This window comes from Pleurodeles waltl, chromosome 1_2 (assembly GCF_031143425.1).
Source record: "Pleurodeles waltl isolate 20211129_DDA chromosome 1_2, aPleWal1.hap1.20221129, whole genome shotgun sequence".
Taxonomy (NCBI): Eukaryota; Metazoa; Chordata; class Amphibia; order Caudata; family Salamandridae; genus Pleurodeles; species Pleurodeles waltl.
Genome location: NC_090437.1, coordinates 780,690,243 through 780,705,433, shown reverse-complemented (window position 1 = coordinate 780,705,433; position 15,191 = coordinate 780,690,243). Strand labels below are relative to the sequence as shown.

Sequence of the window (15,191 nt, the reverse complement as noted above, 5' to 3'; positions counted from 1 at the left end):
TCTAGGATTGGCCTCGGATGTGTGCAACTTGTTTTCTTCGAAAAAGTCTTCCTAGTCACAAGGCATAGTGACTCCTCCTAAGACTTGAAATGTGCATGGGCAACAAGTCCATTGTTAGATTGCTTATTTCTGCCATCAGGTTTGGACATGACAATGATAGTGCTCTGGGTGATGCCCGAGGTGTTTGTTGTCGGACTTTTCAGTTTATCTTCTCCCGTTGGCATGCATAATACTTTCAATGTTCAGATTCTCCTGGTTTCTGGGTCCATGATGACTGGGTTTCTCTATATGCCCCTCCTGGGGCTCTGCCTCTTGTGGGGCTTTGTGCCTCGTTTTTGGTTCTTCATGTCAATGATGATTGGACAGTGATGGAATGGGCACCCTCTCAATACTTCCCATATTATCAATCCAAGTATTCTTGACCGACCACTACCACGTCTGCACCCTTTGTCTCTCATCGACCCTGACAAGTCCACCTGTCCAGCCTGCCTCACCTTCCGGTCCAAGAAGACTCTAGAGTATCAGCCTGATTGGAGAATCTCACTCCGAAAAGTGCAGCACCAGGAAAGAGATGACACTCATGATATCTTCCGGGAACAGGAAGTTGATAAGGAGCTGGTGACTGGGCCATACACAGCCCAGCCTCTATATTTCAGCCCCAAAGGCAGTTGCCAGTCAGATCAAATATGGAGGAGCAGCAGGATTCAGAGGCTCAGCAGGTCTTGAAGCATTCAACCGCAAGTACAGCCTTCCAACTTTGGTCGTACACCGTCACTGTAGACAAGCCAAGCCTTTTCCCACCGGGGATCAGGTGTTGAGCCTAGAGACCCATCAACATGTCTGTGGTCCATCACTGCCAGCAGGATATGGTCAGCACTGACAAAAGGCCTCTGAGCTAATACTGCTCCCTCCACTGGTGCCAAAGACACCTCACAAGCCACTGATCGCTCACTTGACGCCGGCATTGAGATTGACACCAAAACCACCTACGACTCCTAAACACCTACGGGCATCAAAACCTAGCTTGTCACTGAGAAGCCAAAAAAGCCCTTCAGAGTTAAGTCATTCAGTGCCAAGACCCCAATTGATGGCTGGTTCCAAGGATTTGGAGAAGTCGATACTCCAGCGTATCTAGGAAGAACTTGATGCACACCAGTAGAGAATCTTCCTTTACCCACAGAATGGGATGAACTCTACAATGCAGCCGCCACCCAAGAAGAAAGACACTCATCCAAGAAAGAGGAAACTAACTTTTGAGGATCAATTTACCTTGGAGTCTACATTTCCTCCCAAGCATAAGAAGCCTCAGGACAGGGGCACTAGTCCACTACCAGCTCATCCCCCTGCACCACTTCCTACACCTCATCGTCCTCCTGCTTCTCTTCCTTCCTCCACCTACGATGCCACCGCCATATGTGCCACCTTCAGTATCTTCTCCAAGTTCACCACACTCTTCTTATGAAGGGGACAAGCCCTCATACTCAGCAGACCCCCTAAGAGGTCTCTTGACTCCTATGACCCTGAGAGTGGGGATTACTTGTGAGATAACTACAATCTCTGCTGAGCCAAACCCTCCCCTCCAGACAACATTACCTTGCATAATGAAGTGATACATACGGCTGCCATCTTCCATAAGGTTTATTTGTACACGGTCGAGAAAGATGAAAGCTTTGCTGTTGAGATACTGTCTACCACACAGTGCATTCTGCAGTTTCAGCCCATGCTCAAAGGCATGTTCCAAACACTTCAAGGAGCTGGTCAAAGCCAGGGTCGTCATGTCAATGGTGGACTAAAAATAAACCCTCACCTACTGACTCTCTCTACATCTGCGGAGACCTTCCACAGGACTCCCTGGTGGTCTACACAGTGCGCAATGCCCAAGGGAATGGTGATGACCTTCCCCCAATAAAGAGAGAAAGAAGATTGATGCAGCAGGCAGAGGGTCGCTGTGAAATCAGCCATGCACTGGAAGATTGTGAATCCAATTGGCTTGTACTCTCACTATGATAGAGGCCACTGGGACAAGATGGAGGAACTTATCCAGCATCTCCTAAACTAATACAGAGACTGTGGCCATTAGCTGGTCACAGACCGCAAGCTAATATAAAAAAACCGACCACCTGCTGCACCCTTGATGTAACTGATACTGCAGCAAGGGGGTCAGTTTCAGTGTCTTCATTAGGTGCCATGCTTGGCTTTGTGTTTCTGGTTTTAAGCCAGAAGTTCAACAGCATCAGTTAAACCTGGCAAACAATGGCAAACACCTCTGCAGTTCACAGGTGGAATAGATGCTGGAGATGATTAAAAAGAAGAGTGAAGCAGTCAGCGCTATGCGTGCTCTCCAGACACATTCTCCCTGAGGCTCCTTTTGTAAAACCATCTCTCTGATCCGCCCACCACTTACCTACTGCAGAAATAGCAGCAGAAGTCAATGCAGGTTTACTGTAGGGGGGATTACAAAGATAACAAGACCAGGGGCAGGAGCAAAGGCAGTGCGGTCACAGGGGCCTTCCCACAAAGCAGTGACTCTCTCTCTTCCCCTGATCACATTACATGTGTTGGTGGAAGATTACAGGGGTTTCTCCTGCAGTGGGAAGGAATCATCTCTGACTAGTGGGTCCTCCCCATCATACAGCAAGGTTACTGCCTATAGCTCAGTGCATCCCCACCAAACAACCCACAGAGACACCCTTTCTGCTGAACATCAGTAGGCGCCTATTTTAAAAAGAGCTACAGAACCTTTGCTACTATATCAGCATCGCAAAAGGGTGTACTCCCTATACTTCCTCATATCCAAGAAAGACGGGAGCCTCAGGCCTATACTTGACTTCAGGCCATTAAAAGAGTACATTCTGTCAGAACAGTTCCATATGGTCACTGTACAAGATGTCATCCATCTGCCGCAACAAGGCCACTTCATGACTGCTCTCGATCTGAAGGACACATATGTCCACAATCCCATCCACCCTGCACAACGTCGCTAACTGCGGCTTGTAGTAAGTGGTTATCAAAATCAGTTCAAGGCGTCACCCTTCGGGATCACTACGGCCCCTAGGGTATTTACCAATTGCCTTGCTGTAGTTGCCCCTCATCTCAGAAGGAGTGGCATCTATGTGTTTCCTTGCCTGAATGACTGGCTGATCAAGAGCACAAAAAGGCAACACTGTCTTTCTCACACTTAGACCACCATAGATCTTCTACACAATTTAGACTTAACTATTAATACAATAAAGTCCCAACTTCATCCCCTCCAGATCCAGCCGTTCCTGGGTGCAGTTCTCAACAGAGTCACTGGGAAAGCTTAACCAAGCCAAGAGTGGTTCCAAGCTTTCCAACTGTTACTGCCTCTTTTTCGGCCAGATTGCCACTCAACAGTCAGAACACTAATGCACCTTCTTGGCTTGATGGCCTTTTGTTTTGCCTCCAGTCCCCTATGCAAGATGCTCATGCGTACTCTGCAAGACTACATATCAGCACAATGGTCACAGGCAGAGGGACAATGGGAGAATCTAATGTTGATTCGGGCCAGCACCCATCACTTTCTGCAGAGGTGGAAGGTTGTTGCTAGGCCAGCCCTTTCTAGACCCAGTTCCATAGGTGACCATCACGACAGACGCTTCCTTTATGAGGTGGGGGATGCCTCTGTAGCATCTGACCATCCAGGGCACCCCACCAACAGGTCTTTCACATCAATTACTTAGAGTTACTGACCACCTAACTAGCATTCAAGACCTACTTCAATCAGATCCAACACAAGGTGGTACTCATCAAGACAGACAACATATCAGCCATGTCTTACCTTCAGAAACAGGGAGGCACGCACTGCACTCTCCGCAGCTGTCAGCACTGGTGCAGAACATTTGGTGTTGGAAGCCTCACAAGATACATCTGCTGGCAGAGTACCTTCTGGGATTAGACAACAACTTTGCCAATCTACTCTGCAGGATGCAGCAACAAGTCCATGAGTGGGATCTTCACCTTCAAGTACTACTCCCATACTTCCATCATTGGGGTTTTCCTGACATACATCTCTTCACAACCACCCAAAGTGCAAAATACCAAAGCTTCATCTCTACGTCTCCACACCCAGAATCCATGGGCAATGGACCATAAATGAAATGGTCAGGGATATGTGCCTGCACTTTTCTGCCTCTCCCACTCCTTCCGTACATAGTTTGGAAACTATGGCAAATGTCCATCCCTCTCATCCTAGAGGCTCTCATGTGGGCTAGACAACCCTGATTCTTGTCCCTTTTATAACTTTAAGTGATCCTTAGGAGAAACTGGCCAACCAGCCAGACATTCTCACACAGAATCAAGGTACCATCAGAGACCCAAACCTCAGGCATTCCAATCGTATGATCTAGCTCCTGATGTCCTAGACTTCAGTTACCTTACTCTGTCTGCAGATGTATGTCTGTCCTTATTAAAGTGACCCCAGACCCACCACATAGGCCACGTGGCCAGGTGGAAAAGTTATCCAATATTGTCTTCCAGACACATGTAGATTCACTCAAACCAGTGGTCCAAGACATAGCTTGCTACTTTTTTAATCTTCAGACCTCATGGGTCCCTTACACTTCCATATGCTTCATCTGGCTGGATTTGCAGCTTACTGACAAAATAGAGAGCACTCGTCTGTGTTCAGTCCCCATCATCAAACATTTCATGGAAAGGCTCAGAAGGGTTATTTCCAGCATCTGTCTGGAACATTAATGCAGTACTTACTTGACTCATGTGCCCCTCTTTTGAACCCCTCCACTCTTGCCGTCCGCAGTTCTCTCTTGGAAGGCTGCCTTCCTTGAAGCTATATTGCCTTTAAGGCATGTGACCAAGCTCCAAGCTCATACCCTAGAGAAGCCCTTCTTCCAGGTTCAAAATGATGAAGTAATCTTTAGGATCAACCCCAGAGTTTCTGCCAAAGATCGCCTTGCCCTTCCATCCTAATCAAACTATTGAGTTACAGGTTTTCCATATCATTTTACTCATTTGGTTCTAAGGAGTTCAAAAGCTCTATCCAAGATGCTTCTAACTAAAAAACTATTCACTGTGGGTTGCAGCCATTCAGTGGCTTATATATTTTCTCACAAATTTGATAACACTTTTGCAAGATTTTAATATTAATATCTACCCAATGTCTCACAAGGTAAGATGTAGTAATGCAGTCCTGAATTTCAGATTTATGCTCCCCAATACATATTTCAAATTACTTTGACACCAGGGCTTTTTATTAGATAGATACTGCTTCTGAATTACAGGTCACTTAAGAGTAAATAGTGATTTGTTCACCAGTTCTTAGATGGTTTATATGAGGTCCTTCGATAAAACCTTTATAATTTTTGCAATTCAGTCATGGGTAGGTATCAGAGTTTGACGGAATTTCTTAGTAGAGTTTGGATCTTATGTGTGCCCTTGTTAGCTGGTCCTGTACATTCAGTTTCCATGTGTATATAAATAGTTTTTTTGGGTTTGCAATAATACTAATTTGTGGATCACTTTGCAAAATTTTACAGATGTTTTCTGTAAGTTTCCTTATTTGAGTAGTTTTTGCAGTATTAGGTATAAAGTATGTCAGCCTGTTTTTATTGATTTTGTGTTTAGATTGTAATTAATCATGGTGGACTATGATTGTTATTCTTTGTGTGTTCTTCTGCAAAGTTGTTTCTTTATATTCTTGCAATTTATTGTTTTCTGCATTTGATATTTTTTTTTTAGTAAGATTTTCATTAGAAACAATACAGTAAATTCGTAGGGGTTGACTAGATAGCAGGCTTTTAATCAAAGAGTTGGGATGATAGCTTTTTGGCTATGAATCAGTTGTTTTTTCCTGTCTCTTTGATAAAAAAATAATTGGAGGTATTTGTTTTGTGGGTATATTTTATTATCCAGAAATTCCCAAATCAGGCTTTCCAAATGTGATAGTGAGTGTTACTGAGTAATGCTTTGTTGCTGGAAATTAGGAACCTACTTGAAGCTCATATTGGGTTTGCTGGAAATTGGGCTACTGGTTGATGGGGGTGAAAACCGACTCAAGCAGCAACCACTATCCTTGTCAGAATGAAACATAAGCAAACCCCAAATTAATCTGTGCTTAACCATCTGGTAGCTTGGCACAAAGCGGTCACATTTCACTTAGACGCAATGTGTAAAGTATTTATGCAGCACTTCAAACAATAGTAAAGTGAAAACACAAGCAAAATCCCACACCAAGTTAGAAAAATAAAGTATGTTTTAATGAATTTGTTTAGATCAAAATGGCAAAAATCCAATCGGTAGAACCAGAGATCTGCAATTTTAAGATTTTTAGGAAAAATGGTGCCTGGAAGCATAAAGAGGACCAGGACAAAGTCACAAGTTCAGGCTGACCGTGATGGAACCTGGGCCAGGTATAGGGATCAAATTAGGTCAATGAACAAAACACATTTACTCTTGGTTTGAGGAGCATTGTGAGATCCTGCATTACTCAGCGAAGGTTTGAGAAAGCTGTGGGGTTACAATGCGGAGTTCTGCATCATCACTGAGGATGCTGCCGATGAGGAACTTGTGATGCGAAGTCCTGGGTCGAAGATGCATCATACACTGGTGGTTCCATAGAAGCTGTGATGCAGATTCCTCTATCGTCGTCGAGGATGCCATGGATGAGGTGCTTGTGATGCAAAGACCTGTGTCGAGGATGTTGTGCAGCAGCAGTTCTAAGGAGACTTTGGGCTGTGATGCCAGTTTAGGTGTCGGGGATGCATCATGCTGTGAAAGCTGCAAAGTGGGTATGACTAAATGCATTGTGCTACACTGGTCCTGCTTACAGGACCCTGGCTGGGTTAGCAGAGCACCTTCAGGCTCATGTCCAAGGGTCCAGGCCTGGATTGCACCACTTGGGGGGCGGTAGAACTCACAGGCAGACGTAGTCCAAGTGCTACGTTCAAGGTGGTTCTAGCCCTTTCTCTCCCTGAAGCTCTGATCAGAAGGCCAGCCAAGTAGCCCTTGGAGTCAGTCTGGTGGACTTGGGTTCAAGGTTCAGGTCTAGTCTTTTCACTCTGACAGCAGAGTAGTAGTCCTTCTTGCAGAGCAGCACATAAGTTTTTCTGAGTCTTCTACAGGTCCAAAGATGTACTTAAGAATTGGGAGTGTGGACCCATTATTTATACCTGGTGCCACATTTAAAGAATGAGAAGGTTCTGGAGGTATCCAGCCCCAGAGGTGTTTGGAATTTTCTGCCTCCCTGCCCTGGCCTAAAGTTGTTTGCAGTCACAAAAGTCTAGTGTTAAACCCTTTGTCAGTGTGCTCAGGCAGAGCATTTGTGATGTGCAAGTGTGGTAGGTGACAGCTCCTCACACTCATCAAGTCAGAGATGGCCCATCCTGCCAACACCTATTCTTTCCTTTGTCTCACTGTCTGGGAGTAATGCACAAACACCAACTACAACTAGATCTAATCATGTGACCCAGGAAGAAATCTGCAGGTACCAAATGTCTTTTGGACAAGAAAATGCAAACTTTCTAAAAGTGGCATCTTCATATTTGTGACTTAAAATCTGACTTTACTGTTAAAGAGAACTTTAAATTACGAATCTGTAGAGACAAACCTCAACATGCCCATCTGCTCCCAATTGAAAGTGATCACTTATTAGATGTAATAAGTTAACCCAATGTTATCCTACAGAAGAGGAAGGGCTTGCAGTAGTGAAAAATGAGTTTAAGGGTTTTTCACTACCAGGACACGTAAAAGTTAAAAGTACATTTCCAACTTATTAAATACGCTGCACTCTACCATGTGGGTTAGTTAGGGTCTACCATAGGGATGGCTCATATATATTTAAAAAGGAACGTTTCAGCCTGGCAAAAGGGTTATTTTGCCACGTCAAAATGGCAGTTTAAAACTGCACACACAGGCTGCAATGGTAGGCTTGAGACACATTTAAGGGCTACATAATTGTGAGCCATGATGTCCTGCAGGCCCACTAGTAGCATTTAATTTATAGGCCCTGGGTACATGTAGTATCACTTTACTAAGGACTTATAAGTAAATTAAAGATGCCAGTTTTACCATGTTTAGAGGTCAGAGCACATGCACTCTAGCACTGATTAGCAGTGGTAAAGTACAGAGAGTCCTAAGGCCAACACAAACAAGATCAGCAAAACATGGAGGAGTAAGGCAATAAGACTGTCAGGTCTAACAGGGTCCTAATCCGTATGGGGAATGTTCCCTAAGTAACTCCACCATTTCTTTTCAATATGGGCTCTGAAAAACGTTTTCTTGTTAGAACTAATGCATAATAAACTTGCATATTTACTGACAGTGTTATTGTAAATTGCAGTGCCAATTATTTGCAGATATATTTTTTTCCTTTAAAGTTGAAGTATCTGTTGAATAAAACAGTTTATGGAAGATTGTACATGATGTGCCAATTTTAGTATGATCCATAAGCATTTGTTCTGCACTCGGTAGTCATCAAAGAGGTATTGATCTCTTCACGTGTGCTTCATTAAGTGTGATTATTATGTCCTTGTCTGTGATTTCTGCAAGATTGTTAATCAAGTCTTTTGTGTCTTTAACAAAGGTATGTATTTCAAGTATTTTAGATAATGTCCTAAAAATGTTGATGGGTTTTCCAATAGGGATCCATTTTCAGGAATATGGGTCATAGTGGTGGATTGTTAAATGTTTATGTATCGAAGGTAAAATACTGGAATCCACAATGTTTCAATTATTGGAAAGAATTTTGTTGACTGGCCAAATCGATCATTAGCGTACAATAAGCTTGCTACATTTCTTATGATGATCTGCAGTTCAATTGTTGGATTTGTAGGCTTCTCTAATTATGGGTTTTCTTCTAAATATTGTTTTTTTGGTCCCTGATGGTGAAATCCCCTTCATTTATGACGAGTGTTATTCTTGGTTAATGTATGCAACACCTAGATATCATGCAGTTTTAAGTTAAATGTCTTGGAGGAAGATTTATAGTTGATTTTTGAACGTCAGTGAACACTATTTTTTGGAACACTGATAGTGTGCTGTTCTGCATTGGACAATTATTATTGGTATTTGTTTTTAATTGTTGATGACTGATACGATTCACATTAGATTAGTCTTGGAATTTTTTTTGCCAGTGCAGTTTCCTGTTTATTTTTCAAAAGTTGTTCTTTATTTCCCATTACTACAATCATGCCTCATAGGGTACATCACATATTCTTCATAGTACTTTTCCATTACACAAATTAGCATTGTAACCTTAAATGGAATGTATGCAGCAGAACAACAATGGGAACAGAAGAACCAAAAAGAAGAAATAACGAGAGGCCCAACATACCCTACCCCATCAACACCCTGCTCAGCGCAGAAATCAGAGAAGCCTGTACTCACCATTATAACAACAGTGGTCATTTAACTTCTATAGACATAACTGTAGAGAGACATTGCCCAGTCAGTACATTTGTGTATTGTGTCATGATAGGAGTCCCACATCACATGCTAAATCATTTAGCACTGCAACATGCACCTCTGTAGCGAGCCCTACTCATGCTTACTTGTTGTCTTTCTCTCAGATATTCTAGTTTGCATCTATGGTGGCAGATCATTTGATTTGGCATCCCACCTGCCAATAGAGTTGCTCAGCCATTTAATAATCCTGGACTATGGCCTGCCCCGAGTTGCAAGTGGTGCACTCATCTCGACATGTACTCATTTTGACAGATCTCTCAGCCAGGAAGGGCAAGAGGGTGCCAAGTGAGCCTTCCAGTCCATTGCTATATTCCTTCTGGCAAGTACCACTGCCAAGTCAGAGAAGCGGGTTACACTCTTTTACTTCTCTTCATCAGGCCCGCAGACACACCAATGGATTCGGGAGCACAACCTTCCCTCCTGTCTCTGCAATCAGTCCCATTACCTGTGACCAACTGACTTGTATTTGTGAACATTACCAACTAATGTTATAAAAGTCCACTTGTGAGTGCTAAAATTTAGGGCAAAGAGAGAAGGACCTGAGAAACATTCTTGTAAATCCTTTTTGGTGAAAGGTACATTTATCTGTGTAAAGTTAGACTGCAGGTTTCTTGTAATTAACTTAGTATATCCTAGGATTCTAGACCATTCATTATCTGTGAGCTCTTTTCCAAAACACTGTTCCCAACGAGCTATTAGTGGTGCAAGCTCAGCATAAAAGGCAGGTGTTATGGATACCTGAAGAATAGTCACTGCATGACAAGACAACCCACTTGTCAGTATCTTACTAATGGTCTCTGATCTATCCGTGTCCATTTCCTCCATCTCCCATGTGGGCCTGGCAACCCTAAGTAGGATGCCGTGAGCCATACACTGCCCCACAGCTATATCAATTCCCATCCGTATCTCCTCGAATCCTGCCAGCAAACCATCATGATACAAGTTTTCCATCATCTTAATCTAGCCTCTCCCCGTAGTCTGCAATCATAAATATGCATCACTGAAGTGAGGCATGCACATGCCCTGGGATTTAAGGTGCGTGTGGCAGCTCACTAAAAGTTCTCTAACATATTTCTGCCAACGAAAGGAGGCTTTGTGGACTTCTATATTATAGCCCCTTTTATCTATTGCATGTCCGAAGAGTAGTAATTTCTGCAGCCTTGTGCCTGCTGGCTTCTGTGATCCTCATCATCAGCCTCAGCAACTGGGGAACACAATAGTATGCTTCTGTACTGAGATTCTCCAAGGGTCTTCCAATTTTAGTCAGGGCCAATCTCCTCCTTCTGTTAGCCAAGATCAGTTCAGCAAGTAAACTACTGACCTCCCAAAAAAAGGTCCCCCCTCAAAATCACTAAGAAGGCCACAAAGAGGTATAAGAGTCATGGTTGGATGACAGTTTTAGGTACCGCCACCCACCTCATGAGAGAGAGAGGCAGCCTAATCCAAAAGGGACAGTAGCTTTAATCCTGGTAATTGCCCTCCCAAAATTCCTAGCAATCGGGACATCATCAAAATGTCACACCTGTATCCCTAAGGATCAAAAGTAATCAGAAAGATCAAGAAAGGGGTTACAAACAGTGGGGCAGATGATTCACCATTTGGGAAGATTGGAAACAAACAGGACTTTGTATACTTTACCCCCCCCCCAGGCCTGAACACAATCAAAAAGTTTTAAGCATCTTCTTAATAGCTGTTAGGTTCCGCTGGGGTTAAATCAAATACAATAGGGCTTTTCGGCAAACAAAGAGATTATGTACATACCTGATGCCTTCCAAATGCACAGGTCCCCCACTCGCTGCAGGAAAGTACACCCCAAGGGGTTTTACAACCAGTGCAATCAGCAAGGGGAGGGAGCAAACATCCCTATCGGGTACCCTGTTGAATATGTACCAAACATGAAAAGACCCGGCCCGTACAGACTCCCGCCATCGGGTTCCCATACAGCAGCAATATTCACCTAATAATAACTGTTCCCAGGCCCATCCTATGGAGCAGAGCAAACAAGAAAGGCCACCACAGAGTATAAAAGGCCTTCGCTGAATACAGGGAGGCCACTTCTGAAAGAGGAATTGCGTGTGGCGTCCAATCTAATATCATAAAGAGCCGTCTCATATTCCCTTGAGTGCTCACTGTCCTCTCATGTGGAGTACAACTCTCTTTAATCGTTCTCAAAAAGATTGGTTATTACTGACACTGTGTATAGTAGGCCACCGGATGGGGATCTGATTGCATATATTGGTTTGCTTTCTTTTTCAGAGTGGATTAACCAGGAAGTGGCCCACCCTATTTCCCTCCTCATGATGGCTGGCCATGTAATCCTGTTAGATCCACACTCCTTGACTATCCAAAAGCGCAGAGTGCTCGTTCCCCATCTTGCTTCGTGCTCTCTGGGCTTTGGGATCCACTACCCCTGATCTCTCCAATTCCTGCATCTTGCTCTCCAAGCCAGAAAGGTGCCCAGTCAGCACCATCTTCACTCCATAAGTGCTTTTGAGGCATTTCTCCTCCTAACTCTCTTGAATACTTCCCATTCAATGGCAACATTCCTACCAGTTTCAGCATTCCTGGTTAATATGTTCACCAATTGTCATCCTAAAGGGGCATTGAGCAGAGCCCCTGCCCTCAATCGCCAGGTCGATCTTTATGAGCAGTGGCCACCGATTGCCTAATACAGCCAAAGGAGGTTTTGGTCAGATAATGTTTTGCTCTAGTATTCTACATCTGTAATCTTCAGCTCTGCCCCATATTTAATAAAGAACATATCCAGTCTGGAATGTATCTCATGCATTCTAGAATAACACAGGTACTCTTGTGTACCTGGGTGCAGTTCTTTCTCTACATGCTTCTGCAACCTGACAGTGTGGATGCAGTTTACTTGTTAGTTTGTTAATCATTAGTTTTGTTGAAAATAGTTTGTGTTTTCCTTAGAAACAAAGATAATCTTTTCTGAAGTATGTTGAATATCTGTTTCAATATTGTCCTTTCAAAGACTATGGGCCTGATTTAGATCTCGGCAGAGGAGAATACTGTCACTAAGGTGACTGACATCCCATCAGCCGTATTACAATCCCATTGAAGCCTATAGAGGTTGTAATACGGAGGATGGGATATCCGTCACATTTGTGGCAGAGTATCCATCAGCTGAGATCTAAATCAGGCTCTATGTTTTCTTGGTGTGTATGGTCATCTGTTTTGCAGTGTTGTTCCCAAATCAGTCAATGACAGCCCTTGTGAGGAGAGTAAGGGGGTCCAGGCCCCCTCTGGCACCTCCCAACAGGCGAATGCAGTCCCTCATTTTACCAGCCTACAGGAGGATCTCCGCCCCCCCCTTTAAAAGGAGGCCCACTCGCTGCATACAGTTAAAGGTGGACCAGCGGCTTCAGGCAGCCAGACAGGCGGTGCAGAGCGGGACAGGACACTGTGTCTGTGATGTGGCTAGAGGTGAGTAGATACTCTCTTCACTTGCAACGCAATCAGACAAGCCTACTTGAGAAATGACTGTAATGTGGCTCAAAGTAACATTTTCTTTACAGCAACACTGCATCTTACTGCTTTAGGTGAAGTTTAATGTTGTTAGAAAGAACATAAGCAATCCATTTTCGTACACTCAGGATGCTAGTGACGCATGTTAACGGAGAACACGGCTGTCAATTAAATGAAGTGCATGCATATTTGAAGAATCAATAAATATGACTGAAGCAATCATCTGCTGAGCTTCTGTATCTACCAGTATTGCTGTGTCTCGAGGCATAACTATCAAAATAGCACTGGGGTCTGTTCTGCTGGAAGATGAGTCATCCGGCTCAGCCCCAGAGGTCCAAGTGGAAGACAATAGGCAGTGCTGTTAATTGAGAATGCTCGATTCCTCCTGGGTCTGTGTCTCTCACTTACACTCATGTCACAGTCGTGTCTCTATGAATCACTTGCTGCTCACAGCTTCTGAAGTGTACTCTACAAAGATCAAACTATTCACTGACACTTCTCAAAGTTAAACAATGAATGCAGGGAAACCTCCCTCTAATGTTCTCTTCTGAAGTCATAATTAGTCAGAGATGTGATTCTCATAAAACTCAAATTTGCAAGTCTTGCCTGGTGACAGCAAACTTCACACTCTAGAAAAATTTCTTTCATAAAGTTGGTTCCATCACTGATGAAATAAGCATTTGCAATGTAACGGTCTCGCGTTTGCTCATGTTAGAGCTGATAGCGTTGTAAACTCCTAACCCGACTTTTCACCTATCGGCAAAAGTGTATTTATGTACGTAACCGAAAAAGTGCAATTAACTGTGTAAAGCGCTCGACTTCTGCCAAGCGAAATCGCGCTAGTAAAATAGAGAAAAAGTAGTCCACGAGCCATACAGAAAACAGCGAGCCTCGCATGTTTTCTGTACTTGGTCGATGCGCTCGAGGAGGGCTAGCCACCGGAAAAGACATGACGTGTGCATGCCTTCGACTAATGAAAGCAAGCGGATTTTAATAGGCAAGCCCACGAACCAATAATAAACACTGACGTGATGTCGACAGGGCTGCAAGCCCTTTTCTAATAACTAAAGCGTCTCGCTGCAAGCGCATGCAACGCAGGCTCGACCCTAAAAAGGGCGTGTTTTCTTGTGGGATGCTTGCTTTGTGCAAGGTTTTGTTAGGGTCAACACAAGTGCAAATAGTACTCCACACAAACAAACATGGCCTAGATTTCCTCTGAACTTACATTTAAGATACAATGCTAAAATACCAGGTCTGAGGCATAGCTTTCAGTCTAAATATTTTATCAATAGGTGAAATTTCCGGTGTAATGTGAAAGCCTACATTGAAACGTGGAATTCTCAAATAAAGCTGAAATTCCGAAATGCAACATTCTAATTAAATTAATTATTTTTTTCTTTCTCCGAATAATGTGAGTATATGAATTATTGTGTCCTTTTACAACATTGTGTCTAAAGGCAAAGGTTTTGCGGGCCTGGTGGGGCTAAATTTAGGCGCCAGATAAAGTTTGGGCATGTGAAAGTAGTTTTCTTCTGTACTGTATTAAGACGGTAAAAATAAATAAAAAGTGCTTACAAAAAAGCTGTCTGTTGCTAACACTTAGCAAGAGATAACTGTATGTTCCTAGGTATAGCCAACAGTCCTAAACCTGACTTCAGTCGCAGGCTATGGTTTCAATGGGGGATTGTGAATGACACCCAATATGCAGCTGTTTCCAGAGTTCTCATGTGGCCAAGCGAAGTGTTGGCGTGCAAATCTCTTTTGAGCTTCAGCGGCGGCGAATGTAGAAAAGTGATATCCAGGGAGCACAAACATGGAAGTGCAAGACTTACCTTGGGGTGGCTCACAGGAGTCCTCTGCCTCGTCCGCGCGCTCTTCATTAATGTGCGCTGGTCATTTGGAAGCAAGTGGTACTTCATGGCCTCAATGAGGTAATCTTTGCAGGCACTGCTGTTTTTGACAAGGGTTTCTTCCTCCACCCGCTGCACGAAGAGAACATTAATAGAAGTCTTACAATTCTTCAGTATGCAGAACCAGTTTCAGGCTTTTCTTAAGGAGCAGTGCTGCGGAAGCATACCTTCAACCATACATCTCGCACTGGCACATACCCATGGTGGCCCTGCATTGCTTGTTTACTAAACAAGTTCTCAACAGGAATCAGCCCTCATTCATCACTCGGACCACTCTGGTCTCCAGACACCATATTGCCAAAACGCAAGACAGAAAAATGCACCACATCACCTCAAACAAAGCAACAAATTACCACAGGA

The 15,191-nt window shown here is 43.7% G+C and overlaps 1 protein-coding gene across 1 annotated transcript in view; it reads right to left on the bottom strand.

Annotated features, from left to right (window-relative positions):
• The window catches only part of KLHL2 (kelch like family member 2), a 382,747-nt gene that overhangs the window by 83,988 nt on the left and 283,568 nt on the right, over positions 1-15,191 (bottom strand). Inside the window, exon 8 of the mRNA XM_069243918.1 lies at positions 14,754-14,903. Within this exon, the coding sequence (XP_069100019.1) occupies positions 14,754-14,903 (150 nt within the window). The remainder of the gene's footprint in view (positions 1-14,753; positions 14,904-15,191) is intronic.